The 15,278-nt window shown below is 44.4% G+C and overlaps 1 protein-coding gene across 4 annotated transcripts in view; it reads left to right on the forward strand.

Moving 5' to 3' along the window:
* The window catches only part of PHACTR1 (phosphatase and actin regulator 1), a 573,087-nt gene that overhangs the window by 537,837 nt on the left and 19,972 nt on the right, over positions 1 to 15,278 (forward strand). The window contains exon 12 of one of the 4 annotated variants that reach the window (XM_011962701.1): positions 672 to 769. The exons of the other annotated variants lie outside the window; for them this stretch is intronic. Within the exon in view, the coding sequence (XP_011818091.1) occupies positions 672 to 738 (67 nt within the window). The 3' untranslated portion in view covers positions 739 to 769. Of the gene's footprint in view, positions 1 to 671; positions 770 to 15,278 lie in introns of those variants that run through there. 4 annotated transcript variants of the gene reach the window in all.

A 15,278-nucleotide genomic window follows, 5' to 3' on the forward strand; every position in this document is an offset into this window, starting at 1 on the left:
AAGAGAAAAGAAAAGAAAAGAAAAAGAAAAAAGTCTAAAAAAGAAAAAGAAAAGGATAAAGTCTATTTGAAACTTCCATTTTACTCTCCATTTTCCATTCTTTTCCTTCTTTCCCTTTCCTGTATAAATAGATCCTCTCCTGGATAAATAACTCATTCCATTATTTCCATCATTAAAATTCCATCTATCCTGATCTCATTATAATTAACCAATTTTCAAAGAATGGAAAAATACAAATCTAGACTGGTTAGACATTCCTAAAATCTGCCATGCTGCTGTTAAAAAAAAAAAAAAAAGTTTCGGGGGAGAAGAGAGGGGTCTCTGTTGTTGCATCACATCTGCAGAAAAATGTATTTTGTGAAAGAGTACTGGGCTGCAGGAAAACACTTAGAGATTAATGAGAATATCTATATTTATACCATTCCTTTGGGCTATGAGGCTATTGGCTTAAAAATGAAGCTTTATGTTTAAATTTATGGACCATGGGTTAGGAAAGAGTAGGGAAAATGAGACTTTTATTAAAGGAGAAGTATAGAAAACGTAGCAGAATAATGCAGCCAAAACCCCACTCCACTTGAGCATCTGAGACTCCTTGGGATTTTTGTGTTTTCATTTCTAGGTTTCTGAATAGCATGAGATCTCATCTGAACTTGAGTTGTGGTTGTTTCCAGAAATAGAAGTTCAGAAGAGACTTTGGGAAAGAGTTGGAAGGAAAATAGCTGTGGCCCCATTGAATGAGGAAGGAAAGGATTGGGATTGCTTCTTCCCCACCCTCTATCCTCAGCTCTCTCCTTGGGAAGTGTGATGACCCCAAGATGAGAGATTGGCCCTTTGTGGGTGACATTTAAAAAACATGAGCTGCACATGTTCTGTAACTCCTAGGAGGAATCCACGTGTTGCAGTCAGAGAAAGACATGGAAGGAGGCACCTTGTTGCCTATTCTTAAGGTTTCATCCCTTGCCTATCTTTGAAAAATGATTGGTGGGTGCATGTGTTGTTTATTGAGGCCCAACTAAGCACAGGCATTGGAGAAATCTAGAACCATGGTACTTTGTGAATAAATGAATGAATGATGACATGTTCCTGTTGTCTGGGCTGTGCATATCAACCTAACCACAATATTGCCCATGGCAGTCCCTCTCAATAGCAAACCCCAGAACTTCCTCTCTTTATCTGATCACTCTTTGTCCTTGCCCCAGAGTGCTGTAATCATCAGAAGCACACTGCTGAGAGAAGTAAGGACAATAAGTACAGTGATACCTAGAGTAAGCCTTCAGTTAAGGAAAGGAAATCTGGATGCCCACTACCATCTGAATCTCAACAAAAGACCTGCTGTAGACTCAGCAGAGCCTAGACATGTCCACAGTGGTGGGCATGTTCGGTGGGTGTATCCTGGGTCCACCAGCAGTCTCCTTTCCTGCAGGAGGTCAGCTGCATGGACGTGGACATCGGTGCCTCCACACTGGGCAGTGGCAGTGATTAGGCATTGTCAGGAGACCTCACTGAAGGGCTAAGACAGTAAAGGAGGAAAATGCCCAATGCCATTTGATAATGGCAGGACTTGATTTGGGGCACACATTAAAAACCAACTGGGGTGGCTGGGTGCAGTGGCTCACGCCTGTAATCCCAGCACTTTGGAAGGCCAAGGCAGGCAGATGGCCTGAGGTCAGAAGTTCAAGACCAGCCTGGCTAACATGGTGAAACTCTGTCTCTAGTAAAAATACAAAAATTAGCCAGGCATGGTGGCGCATGCCTGTAGTCCCAGATACTCAGGAGGCTGAGGCAGGAGAATCACTTGAACCTGAGAAGCGGAGGTTGCAGTCAGCTAAGATTGCAACACTGCATTCCAGCCTGGGCAATAGAGCAAGACTCCATTACAAAAATAAAATAAATAAAATAAAATAAATTTTTTTAAAAAAACAACTGGGATATCCCAGAATTAATTGAGATCCTTTGCAAACATTACAGGTTATGTATTTTTGTGACATGGAAAATTCTTATTTGTAAGTCATCTGAATATTTTTTGGCTTAGTCCTCTTAGTTGGAATATTGGGCCCAGTGTAACTCTCTACCCTTAAAGAGAAATGGTGCAAAGATCATCTAATCTGATTGCCATTATCTGTCACTGTTGATTGCCAGGATTGATGTGGTTATATGACTATCAAAGCAAATGTCTCCTTCCTCTTTGGATATCCTTTGTGTCTCAAATCTGAATACCTTCATCAAAAAGGAAGACGTTCTCCATCATGATCTTCCCATCAGTCAAGGTTCCAGCAGGAAACAGATGGTTCCTAATTATGATAACCTGAGGAGGGCTTATTTACAACAGAACTAATTATAAAGGTGTGGGCAGGCTTCAGAATCCTTCTCAACACAGAGCTCCAGGCTGTCTTAACCAACCAACCAGAGTTGACAAATGAACTGTACCTGTTTTTCAGTGTGACTCCTGTAGATTACTGTTAGTTGCATCTTCCTTAAGAGCCAAGAAAGCAATAGATTACTTACCTATTTTTATATAAAGACATTATAGATAGGCAGGAAATTCTCATATGCAACAAGTTAAGAGAGGACATAAATTCTGAACTGAGAAAGACCCACCTCTTAGCTGCCCAAGGCAGGAAGCCAACACATCTCTGTATTAGTCCATTCTTGCACTGCTATAAAGACATGCCTGAGACTGGGTAATTTGTAAAGAAAAGAGGTTTAATTGGCTTCTGATTCTGTAGGCTGTACAGGAAGCATAGCAGCTTCTGCTTCTGGGGAGGCCTCAGGAAGTTTCCAATCATGGCAGAAAACAAAGTGGGTGCAAGGTGTCATACATGCCAGGAACAGGAGCAAGAGGCAGTGAGGGGGAGATGCCACACGCTTTTAAACAACCAGATCTCATGAGAACTCATTCACTATCAGGAGAACAGCACCAAGGGGATGGTGCTAACCCATTCATAAGAAACTGCCCCCATCATTCAGTCTCCTCCCACCAGGTCCCACTTCCAACACTGGGTATTACAATTGAACATGAGATTTGGGTAGGGACATAGATCCAAACAGTATCATTCTGCCCCTGGTATCTCCCAAATCTCATGTCCTTCTTACATTGCAAAATAAAATCATTCCTTCCCACCAATCCCCAGTCTTCACTCATTCCAACATTAACTCAAAAGTCTCATCTGAGACAAGGCTGGTCGCTTCTGCCTATGACCTGTAAAATCAAAAACAAGTTAGTTATTTCCCAGATACAATGGGGGTATAGGCATTGGGTAAATACTTCCACTCCAAAAGGGAGACATCAGCCAAAAGAAAGGGGCTACAGGCCCCATGTAAGTCCTAAACTCACCAGGGCAGTCATTAAATCTTAATGCTCCAAAATCTCTTCTGACTCCATGTCCCACATCCCAACCATACTGGTGTGGATGGTGGGCTCCCAAAGCCTTGGCCAATGCTGCCTCTGTGGCTTTTCAGGGTTTAGCCTCCACAGCTGCCCTCATGGACTGATGTTGAGTGCCTGCTGCTTTTCTAGGCACAGGGCGCAAGCTGCCAATGGATCTTCTGGGCCCTAGAGGACAGTGACCCGCTTCTCACAGCTCCACTAGGCAGTGCCCCAGTGGGGACTCTGTGTGGGGGCTCCAACTCCACATTTTCCCTCTGCACTCCCTAGTAGAGGTTCTCCATGACGGCTCTGCCCCTGCAGCAGGCTTTTGCCTGAACACCCAGGCTTTTCCATACATCCTCTAAAGTCTGGGCCTCAACTCTTGTACTCTGCACACCCACAGGCTTACCACCACATGGAAGCCACCAAGGCATACAGTTTACACCCTCTGAAGCAGCAGCCTGAGCTGTACCTGGGCCCCTTTGAGCCATGGCTAGAGCTAGAGTGGCTGAGATGTGGGGAGCAGTGTCCCAAGGCTGCACAGCGCAGCGGGGCCCTAGGCCTGGACCATGAAACCATTCTTCCTTCCTAGGCCTCTGGGCCTGATATGCTTTCCAGATTTTTTCCCCATTGTCTTGGCTATTAGCACTTGGCTTCTTTATACTTACGCAAATTTCTGCAGCCTACTTGAGTTCCTCCCCTGAAAACGGGCTTTTCTTTTCTATCACATGACCAGGCTGCAAAGTTTCCACTTTTACCCTGTTTCCCCTTTAAATATAAGTTCCAGTTTTAGGTCATTTTTTTACTCATGCAGGTGAGCATATATTGTTAGAAACAGCCAGGCTACATTTTGAATTTGGCTGCTTAGATTCTTCTGCCAGATACTCTAAATCATCAGTCTCAAGTTCAAAGTTCCACAGACCCCTAGGGCAGGGGCACAGTGCAGCCAAGTTTTTACTAAAGCATAACAAAAGTGACCTTTGCCCCAGTTCCCAATAAGTTCCTCATTTCCATTTGAGATTTCATCATCCTGGCCTTCACTGTCCATATCACTATGAGCATTTTGGTCACAGCCATGCAACCAGTCTCTAGGAAGTTCCAAATATTCCGTCATCTTCCTCTCTTCTTCTGAGCCCTACATACTCTTCTAATCTCTGTCCATTACCCAGTTCCAGAGTCACTTCCACATATCCAGGTATCTTTATAGCAATACCCCACTCCTCAGTTTCAAATTTCTGTATTAGTCGGTTCTTGAACTGCTACAGAGAAATCCTGAGACTGGGTAGTTTTTAAAGAAAAGAGATTGAATTGGCTTCTGGTTCTGAAGGCCGTACAGGAAGCATAGCAGCTTCTGCTTCTGGGGAGTCCTCAGGAAGCTGCCAATCATGGCAGAAAACAAAGGGGGAGTGAGGCATCTTACATGGCAGGAGCAGGAGCAAGAGAGAGAGGCGGCGCCACACACTTTTCAACAACCAGATCTCGTGAGAACCCATTCACTATCAGGAAAACAGCACCAAGGGAATGGACCTAAACCATTCATAAGAAACCACCCCCATGATCCAGTCACCTCCCACTAGGCTGCACCTCCAACACTGGGTATTACAATTGAACATGAGATTTGCGTGGGGACACAGATCCAAACCTTATAAATCCCTAACTTCATAGAGCTTTATTACACATCATAATCATCTTTCTAATTCCCACCCATCCAGCACCTTATCCAGAAAACGGTCAACAGATATATCTGAAATCATATTGAATTGAGTAAAATTGAAATAAAATGAATACTAAATAAATGTTAAACCTATTGGTCTAAATCATAGCTCTTGACTCCTGTGGGATCTTCTTATTTCCACAGGAGAGAACACAAATCTCACTTCTTCCCCTGTAGACGGAGGCTGACACTTTGCGCATGCCGTTTCTGTCCTTATTGCTCAGTGACCTCCGTCTTCTCAGTAGAGTGATAGGCAGGCTGTCTCCAAATCTTCACATCTCTCCAACCTTACACCTGCTTACATGTCCACCCACCTATTGAAGCAGCCTCCTTCAACATTTTATGATAGCATCTAGAGCTGTTGTTCTCAAACCTTAGCATGCACATGCATCTCCTGGAGAGAGCTTGTAAAAACAGCACAGATGGCCGTGCCCCACTCTCAGACCTTCTGATTTGATAGCTCTGGAGCCCAGTGGTTTGCAGGTTAAAGAGCACCCAGGTGTGCTGATGCTGGGGTCCACGCTGTGAGAAGCACTGACTTGGGATTGTTCACAATCCTCACTGCAGGTTTGAATTACCTGGGAAGCTTAAAAAAAAAGAAATACAACAGGCTGGGCGTAGTGGTTCATGCCTGTGATCCTAGCACTTTGGGAGGCCAAGGCGGATGGATCACCTGAGGTCAGGAGTTCGAAACCAGCCTGGCCAACACAGCAAAACCCTGTCTCTACTAAAAATACAAAAATTAGCGGGCATGGTGGTGCATGCCTATAATTCCAGCTTCAAGGGGGGCTGAGGCAGGAGGATTGCTTGAACCTGGGAGGCGGAGGTTGTAGTGAGCCGAGATCGTGCCACTGCACTCCAGCATGGGCGACAGAGAGACACCGTCAAAAAAAAAAAGAAAAAGAAAACAGTGTTTAAGCTCTACTTTCACACATTCTGATTTAATTGATTAAGAATGTGGCCCAGGTTTAAGGTAACACAAGTTATTCTAAGGTGCTATGGGATTGAGAACCACTGACACAGAGACCATGGGAAACAGCAGAGATCAGGAAAAGAGACAAAAGGCTGTAGGAAGAGGACCAGCGATGGGCTCGAAGTTATAAGTTCAGTGTAGTTTTTGTTCCCACTAGTCTAGTGAAGTGTGATGATTAGCAGTGGTGTCCCTGCACCAGTTTTGCCTCAATCTCAGTCTTTTCCCTGGATCAGATCATGTTAAGCTTGTCGAAGACTCTGACAGAGGGTTATTTAAAAAATACTTTATGCTCCTAGAAAGGTTAATTTTTTGCCAAAGGTACCTAGTAGAGCTCTTTATTGGAAAGGAGCAGGGAAAAGTAAAGGCTAAATTTTTGTTTTTAAGGTGTGAGGAGAAGCTAATAGCAAAAGATAAAACATGGTATGTATTTGATGGCAGAGCTTTTTAAACCATCTGTGCACGGCCATTCTTGCTGATGTTGTTTTTATATATAGCTCTCACTGAAGGTCTAGCCCAATTTCTGGCATATAATACACGCAAGGATGGTTGGATGAGTTAAGCTAAAGGTGACCAAATCTCAGTCGCTTCAAAGTGGTGGAGCATTGGACACTTGTCTTTTATTCTGTATTTCTTAGCTTTTTGGCATCACATTGTTTGGGCACTCATTCTGATTGACTCTTCTTGTAAAAATAGCCTTGTTGAAATGACTATCTTAATTTCTGTTATAATTAACTATCTTAATTTCTGTTATAACAACTCAGATACTCTTTCAAAGTGGAATCATCCTGACATGGGGTTTATGTCCAATAATCCTAATAATACTGAAAGTGTTCACTGTGCAGGCTCTCTACTGTCTTACTGTCTTGTTCTGTAATGGATTTGATGCCTAGCAATACACACAGTCCCATCGTTACTCCAAAAGTGATTTTCACTCAACATGACCAGCAATATTACAATGCTTTTTTGGGTTATTATCTCACAGTGTCATATCTTAGCCACAGGCCATTGCACTGGGGCCACAGCCTCCAGAGAATAAAGCCAAAAATATTCTTTCAAGCGTAACCTGTTTACCTATTTCAGGTAAGGGATTTTTTTTCAAGTTACCAAAAATAGTATTTCATGCTTTGTACTTATTTTTAAAAGGGACTTTCACATCTAATTCTCCTTTGATCTTCCTGAGAGTCCTACACAGCAGGCGGGTTAGATGTCATTATGACCATTTGTCATTAGTGAAATTGGGTGTGGAGGGGTAAGGGGCTGACTTGCTCTCAAGGGACCTTCTGTTGAGTGGTGCAGGCAGGCCAGGATGCGGGCCTCAGGGCCCCAGTCCATCTTCCCCTCTCTGTGCTCTCTCCTTTAGCCAGGCTAACTGTTCCTAGCTTGAGGGCAATGACAGAGAGAAATTTGAAAATTATTGACAGAAATGCCTGGGAAGAGCTGCACGTGCGGGTCAATAGTATTAAGAGTTGTTCTGCTCAGTTTGCAGAGAGAAAAGGGCACAGTACTGAGGAATAAAAGCAAAACTGCTGTTCAGCCCTCTCAGCAGCCCCTCTTCTGTGGCAGGAATGCCTTCCCATAAGCCCCGCATTCTCATTCATCCCATGGGCACGACTCCAGGCGTGAGAGATTATTAATTTGTTTAACATAAAAAATCAAATGAGCCCCTATTATGTGCCAGCCGCTGTACTAAGTACTAAGAACACAGAGATAAATAAGATGTAATTTGTGATTTTGGAGAATTCATAGTTCAACTGAGAAGATCTTCATGTACGCAGGTATCATCAATGTAATGGATAAGGCCATCGTCAAGATGGGGAACTCCATAGACAGAACTACTACCTCTGCCTGATAGAATCAGAGGAGGCATCTCAGCTTCCTTAAACAGTGAATGTGCTGTCCTACTGTGCATAAGGGAGTGAAGGTAAATGAGGCATTGTGGCCAGGGTGTGGTGTGGAGTGAATTCAAGCATTATTCTTAGTGCAATGTCAGGCGGTGGAAGGCTGTTAGCAGAGGAGTAAAACAACCAAGCTATGTCCTCCCCGCCTCCCAACTTCTCCTCTGCCCCTTCTTAGCACTAAAATACTAGGAAGTTTGACCAGGACTGGCAGTTAAAGCATTCTCTTTGTTCCATCACACAAAGATGAAACAGCTGAGGCTTAGAGAGGAATGCCATCTCATTCAAGATCTCACACTTGTTAAACAGCAGGCTGACCCAAGCTGGTGACGGGCATGCGTCATACTGCCCAAAGCCACTCTGAAGGATAGGGCACCCCTGGGCTTTTTATCACACTTGAGATCTGCTAAGTAGCCGGAACTGGGAAATACGAAGAGGAAAATAGGAGACTATTAGTCAAAGGTATCATATAATATAGAAAGGTTTAGTAAAATAAGGGCTCTAAAAGGCCACTGGATTAGACAATTAAATCATCGATGACCCTATCAAGAACTGATTCAGTAGAGCAGGGCTTCTCAACATAAGCACCGTGGATGCTTTGGACTGAATGATCTTTGCGGTGGGGTGTCCCATGCATTGGAGGATGTTTAGCAGCGCCCTGGCCTCTATCTACTGGATGCCAATAGCACCCTCTCAATTGCAACAACCAAAAATAACTTCAGACATTACCAAATGGATCCTTGGAGGCAAAATCGCCCGTGCTGAGGACCAGCACAGTAGAGCTGTGTGAACAGAAGCCAGACTGGAGGGTTACTGAGGCCTCAAACCTGGACCACCCTTTCGAGAGGTCTGGCAGCCAAGAGCAGACAAGTGAGAAGGGTAAGCTGGAGGAGGAGGCTGGCGTAAGAGGACAGCTTTGTTCATTTGCTGTTGTTTTAATGAGTTTTATTTCTAATGGAGAATACATTTGTTTGCCCTAAGGAAAGAAGCAAGAAAGAGGTAAAGGTTAAAGGTACGGGAAAGTCACGGAGTAGCATCCATTTAATTATTTCACAAACATCAAGCATCTCCAGTTACCAGACTCTGTGCCAAGCTCTGCAGATGTCATGGTAAACAAGTGAGAGGTTCCTTGTTCAAAAAATATTGAAAAGTTTGAAATGGCAACAGAGCATTAAACCCCAAGCACGAAGCCCTTCTGTGCAGGGGTGGAGTGGGAGGGTGTTCTGTGCACCTGCTCAGATCCTATGCACAGGAAGCCATCCCTGGTTGTGAGTGAGACAGAGGTGACCGTGGCCTCACGGAGTGTAAGCCTCCTTGTCTGGTGAACAGGACAGGCAATAAATGGAAGTATAACAAACACGGGGGTATGGAACATGCAGGAATATTGTTGCACACGGTAGCACACCTAAACCAAGAGATTAGCAGACAGAGGAAGTGATACTGAAGCTTTAAGCTGTAACGTTCGGGATTATTGTCGGTTAGCCAGACAGAGAGGAAGGAAAAGAATGGTAAGGCTATGAGGAAGGGCATGCAAATCTGGAAGGAACCAAGAAGAGATGGTTCTGGGTGAAGGACAGGATGGGCAGATTCTTGACAGGTAGCCAGATCATGAAGAATCTTTCAGAACATTGAGTGTTTTGCCTCTGTCCTGGGAGCACTGTAAAGGCATGCTTACTTTGCAAGCACAGAGTCGTATGATCAGATCAGTCCCTTAGAACGATCATTCTGTATGGGCTGGAGGAAGACCAGAGTGGGATAGGCTGGCAGCAACTGGGAGAGATGCTGATGGGCTGCTTTCCCAAGGTGGTGGTGGATGGAATCAGAGATGGTTTGGATACAGGACTCTTGGTAGTTGATTGGCCATTAAGAGTGAAGTTCAGAGAGGATGATTCCCAGTATCATAGCCTGGACATCTCACTGGGACTCCATGTAAGACTACTTGGAGAGGAAGACATATGGGGGAAGAAGATGAATTAATTCATTTGGGACCCTTTAAGTCTGATGGCCCATAGGAGTACAAGACAGCAGTTAGAAAGGTGGCCAGGAACTCAAAAACATGACTGGAGGTTTAGATTTTGGAATCATCAGCATATTGATGCTTTGGAAGTCATGAGTATTGATGGTATCATCCGAGGAGCATGTGTGGCATCTGAACTGGTGGGATCTGGGTTAAATAGCTACTAAATGAGCATCTATTATGCTGTCTATGCTCTCTTAGGAGCTGGGGATGTAGTAATAACCAAGGCTGGACAGAAATGCCCCAATCCTCATGGAACTCACAGGTTCTCAGGAGGAAGTTTCCAAAGGACATAGAGGGGATAGAATTCAGCGCTTCTCGCTTTCCCCTGATCCCACCAAGTCCATCTACGCTTGTTCAGTCTTCCACCTAGGATACCGGTTAGAAAACCCCATCTCCTCCTACTTTTAGAGAGAGGACCTTATTTTCTGTCATTCTCCATGAGGACTTTTGCATTTCCTCTTTCCATCTGTCTAAAAATGCAGTTACCTTCCTCTCGTGCTGAGTTGCAGAAAACCCAAGTTAATTCTGTTTTTCCTTTGTCCTGAAATGCATACAGTTTCAGAGATCCAGACTTTAAAATCAAGGTCCTCAAAACAATAAGCAGTTGTAAATGCTAATGAAAGCTGTGACCTTCGTGTTCTGGAACTGGCAGAAAGCCCATTAGCTCTGTGCAGCAGAACTAATCTCTGTTGGCCTCAACAAGTCAGACCAACAAAACCTACAAGGGTTTTGTCACTTCTCTAGGGAGATGCTGTAATATGCAAAGACAATGCTACCTGCTCTGCATACATTTAAAGCATTTTGCCACTACATTCTCTACCAGTCCTCTTTTTCCAAGGTCAAAACTGAAGTGTCCTTTATTTTGGGCTTTTATTGTTTTGTTTTGTTTTTTTCAGTCTTTCTATGCAAAAAAGAAAACTTCAATTTATTTGATTATTTCTTATGCTCAGCAATAGAGACAGCATTGTTCAGACTGAAAAAAAAGGCAAGATCCATTCTTAAATTTTTAAAGAAAATAGAAGGCTCACATATGGCAATTGATGGCATGTGGCATTTAAACAGGACCCCAGAGATTTTCCAGTTCACTGTAAATGGAGAATCATTTAGCCAAAGTCCATGGTAAAGAAAAAACCACTTGAGGCATGGAAACCATTTTGCCGCTTAGACATATTTTATAAACCAGGGTCACATATATAGTAGTAGCAAAGCTACTTAAGATCACTTGAAAGTACATTAAACATTTAATTTTGGATGATTCATTTTCTATAAAAATTTATCTCCAAAAATCATTGCCTTTGACACCTAGCAAAGTGATCATGTTTAGATATATAGTCAGGAACTGTTTTTAATTTAATGTTTTAATCAGGTACAACTAGTGAAATCTACTGGCAAGATAGGAACAAAGGAGGTACAGTAAATTCAGAAGGCGTCTTGACTTTGATTCTTGGAGTTATCAGCTCCTTGGGATGATTCATACAGGTGACCACGTCATTGTGCTCTGCTGCTCAGTTTTCTGTGTTAACCAATACTTAATAGATGCACCAGATACATCGATCATAAAATGAGCCAAGCAGATGGCTGCTTTGCTTGGTGAAGATGGCAAGATGCCCTGGGTGTCCCCTGAAAACTTTGATGACTAGAATTCCAAAGCTGGAGCTTTATGCCTTGGGTCTGTAAATTTGTCTCTGTTCAAAGACAAATCTCCCAATGAAAGGTAAAATTTTAAACTAAAATAAGTCATCTTCCGTGTAGCTCAATTTGAATGAATAAGCAAAAGCTATCAACTGGGAACTCCTCTGTAATTCCAATACTGAACATTGCAAATCTACATGCAACCCACTCTGTCCTGCTTCCCCGCTGTCCCAGTAAAGAGCTGTTCCTCTTCTACTCAAAAATAATGTCACCCCATCCCTTGGATCCCAAGCCCTCCTACCTTCTCAGGACTCATGCACTATCAATTGGGCCTCTTCCTTTTTACATATTCATCTTCTCCCTCCACCCCCCACCATCTAATCTGGATTCTTTCCATTAAACATGCCCCCATTTTCTTCCATTAAAAAATAAAATTTGGGCCGAGTGCAGTGGCTCATGCCTGTAATCCCAGCACTTTGGGAGGCTGAGGTTGGGTGGATCACCTGAGGTCAGGAGTTCGAGACCAGCCTGGCCAACATGGCGAAACCCCCATCTCTACTAAAAATACAAAAATTAGCTGGTGTGGTGGCACGTCCCTATAATCCCAGCTACTCGGGAGGCTGAGGCAAGAGAATCACTTGAACCTGGGAGGTGGAGGTTACAGTGAGCCAAGATGGTGCCACTGCACTCCAGCCTGGGCCACAGAGTGAACCCTCGCCTGAGAAAAAAATACAATACAATTTGGCCAGGTGTAGTGCTTATAGCAGTAATCCCAGCACTTTGGGAGGCCAAGGCAGGAGGACAGCTTGAACCCAGGAGTTTGAGACTGGCCTGGGCAACATAGAAAGACCCCATCTCTACCAAAAATTAAAAATTAGCTAGGCATGGTGATGCATGCCTATAGTTCCAGCTGCTCAGGAGGCTGAGATGAGAGGATCACTTGAGCCCGGGAGGTTGAGGCTGCAGTGAACCAAGGTGGTGCCACTGCACTCCAGCTTGGGTGACCATGTGAGGCCCCATCTCTGAAAAAAAAAACAATAAAATAAATACAATAAAATTCCACCACAGCCTCCTTCACTTCTACTTCTCTCACCCCCTTCAAAGCCAGGCTTCGTGGCCAAATCCTTCACCTTCGGTGCATCCATTTTCCCACCCCTGTCCTCAGCCCTCTCCAATCTTGTTTCTCTTCCTGCCACCCCACTGAAGGGGCTCTAGTAACAGCCTCCATGGTGCTAAACCCAGTGGGCGTTTTTTTTCAGGCCTCATCTAACCTTACAGCAGCTCTCAGCACTCTTTGTGGGCCACACCTATTGTCTTACTGTTAACGAAAAGATTGACACACAGGTCAAAGCAAATAGCACTTATTTGGGAGACAAAGAATGGCAGTTGGGGTCCACCGGATCAGGGCAGCCCTGAAGAGTGCCCCACAAAGCTGGCTGCAGGAGAGAATTTTTAAAATAGAGGATTGTCACAAAAAGTTATCTTCAGAAGTAGTTCATTGGCCAGGCAGAAATCCTAAATCACAAAGCCGTTGTGATTGGTTAGTTAATGAGGGTACTCTCAGCTGAGGTGTTGAAGGCCAGCAGATGCTGACTTCAGTTGTTTCACCGAGTCTACTGGAACATCCCCTGGTTTGACCTTCAGCAGGTGTGAGTGTGATCCTCTTCGACTCCACTTCAGAAAGCCTTAGCATTAGTTACTATATTTTCTTTCCCATTACGTTACTTCCATGATATGACATTTTAGTCCTTATGCTATCTCCAAGAACTGCCCCTCCCCAGAATCCATAGCAGGTTCATCCTCCTTAGTCCATGCATTAAATACTGGAATTTTGCAAGGTTCCATCCCAAGCCCTCTCCTCTTCCCATTCTCTACTCTGTCCATACTCATGGCTTCAAATATTGTCTATATTGCAGACTAGTCTCAGATTTCTATCACTGGCCTAGTCCTCTCCTCTCCACTGAGCTAAACGTATCCCGCTGCCTACATGACAGCTTCATTCACATGTCTCAGGAGCATTCTGATGTAACAGATCCAAACTCAAATTCATTATTTTCTTCTACTCTTCCTTCACAAACGCCCTGGTTCTCTTGCAGTGCCCCTGCCTCAGTGAACAGTATTCCCATCCATCTAGTTGCAAGAGTTAGAAAACCTAAGGAGATATCCTGTACACCTGCTTCTTCCTGTCCATTCATGTATGCTGTGGCTACATGACTTCCTAAGAGCTTGCACATCACCGCCACGGCCTCACCCAAGCCTCCACCATCTCTTACCAGGTGTGCCAAGCCTCCCGAAGCCTCTCCTCAGGTTGCCTCTTGCTTCCTCCAATCTATTCTCTGTATAACAACCAGCGTGATGTTTTTCCACTGTAAGTCTGATCATTTCATTACTCCTCCCCTCCCACACCCTAAAACTTAAACTTTTCAGCGGTTTCACATTGCTCCTAGAAAAAGAAGATCGAAGTCCTGGAAGCAGCTGTATTAGGCCGTTCCCACGCTGCTGTGAAGAAATACCTGAGACTGGGTAGTTTATAAAGAAAAGAGGTTTAATTGGCTCACAGTTCTGCAGGCTGTACAGGAAGCATGATGCTGGCATCTGCTTCTGGTGAGGCCTCAGGAAGCTTCCAATCATGGTGGAAAACAAAGGGAAAGCAAGGTGTCTTACATTGGAGGAGCAGAAGCAAGGGAGAAGGGTCTACACACTTTTAAACAACCAGATCTCGCAAGAATGCACTCACTCTCACCAGAACAGCACCAAGGGGTTGGTGCTAAACCGTTCACGAAAAACTACCCTCCATGATCCAATCACCTCCCACCAGGCTCCACCTCCAACACTGGGGATTACAATTCAACGTGTGATCTGGGCAGGGACGCAGATCCAAATCACACCCACAGCATCTGGCCTCTGCCCTCCTTCCCACCAACCTTCTCTCCTTCCTCTCTGCCCAGAGAGAGCGTCCTTCTTCCATCCCTGAGCTCTGGGCACAGTGTCGCTTCCTCCTGGAAGCCTTTCCTGACCTCCTGATTTGGTCAGATCCAGAGATCCCTGCACCAAGTACCTCACCATGAAGCCCTTACTCCAGCTACATTTTACACTCATTTCTGTGACTGTTTGATTAATGGCTACCCCCCATCCTCTTCCAATCTTCTCTGTTCCAGAAGGGCAGGGACTGGTTTTGCTCATCACTGTACCCTGGTACCTAATATAGAACCTGACACAGCACTGGCACTAATAAGTGACTTGCTAAATGAATGAATGGGTTTACATTTGAATGTAGCTGAGTCTCTGGCACCCATTTCTAAAACAAGTCTTGACAGGAATGAGATACAGCAAGAGTGATGACATAATTCTAGGAACTCGAGAGGGGAGGACTCCAGGGAGTAGAGTCAAGGCAGAACCACAGACACTTTATCTCCTTCACAGTTTTGCCTTGTGCCCAGTTTTGCCTTGTACCCACTTCCATGTGGCTGCTGAATGGTTTTTGTCTGACTCAGCTCTTGATGGCCAACTGAGATTGCTGCAAGACTGAACAGTGCCTTCCACATGGGCAGTGAAAGTCTAAGTCATGCCCAACTTGCTTATTGTTTTGAGGATATTTTATTACACGCCAGTCCTTGGAAACTGTTGATCCAGTTTTACCTTGCACATTGTAATCACTGATGTGCACCTCTGGGCTG

Source organism: Colobus angolensis, unplaced genomic scaffold (assembly GCF_000951035.1).
Source record: "Colobus angolensis palliatus isolate OR3802 unplaced genomic scaffold, Cang.pa_1.0 Scaffold6, whole genome shotgun sequence".
Lineage (NCBI taxonomy): Eukaryota > Metazoa > Chordata > Mammalia > Primates > Cercopithecidae > Colobus > Colobus angolensis.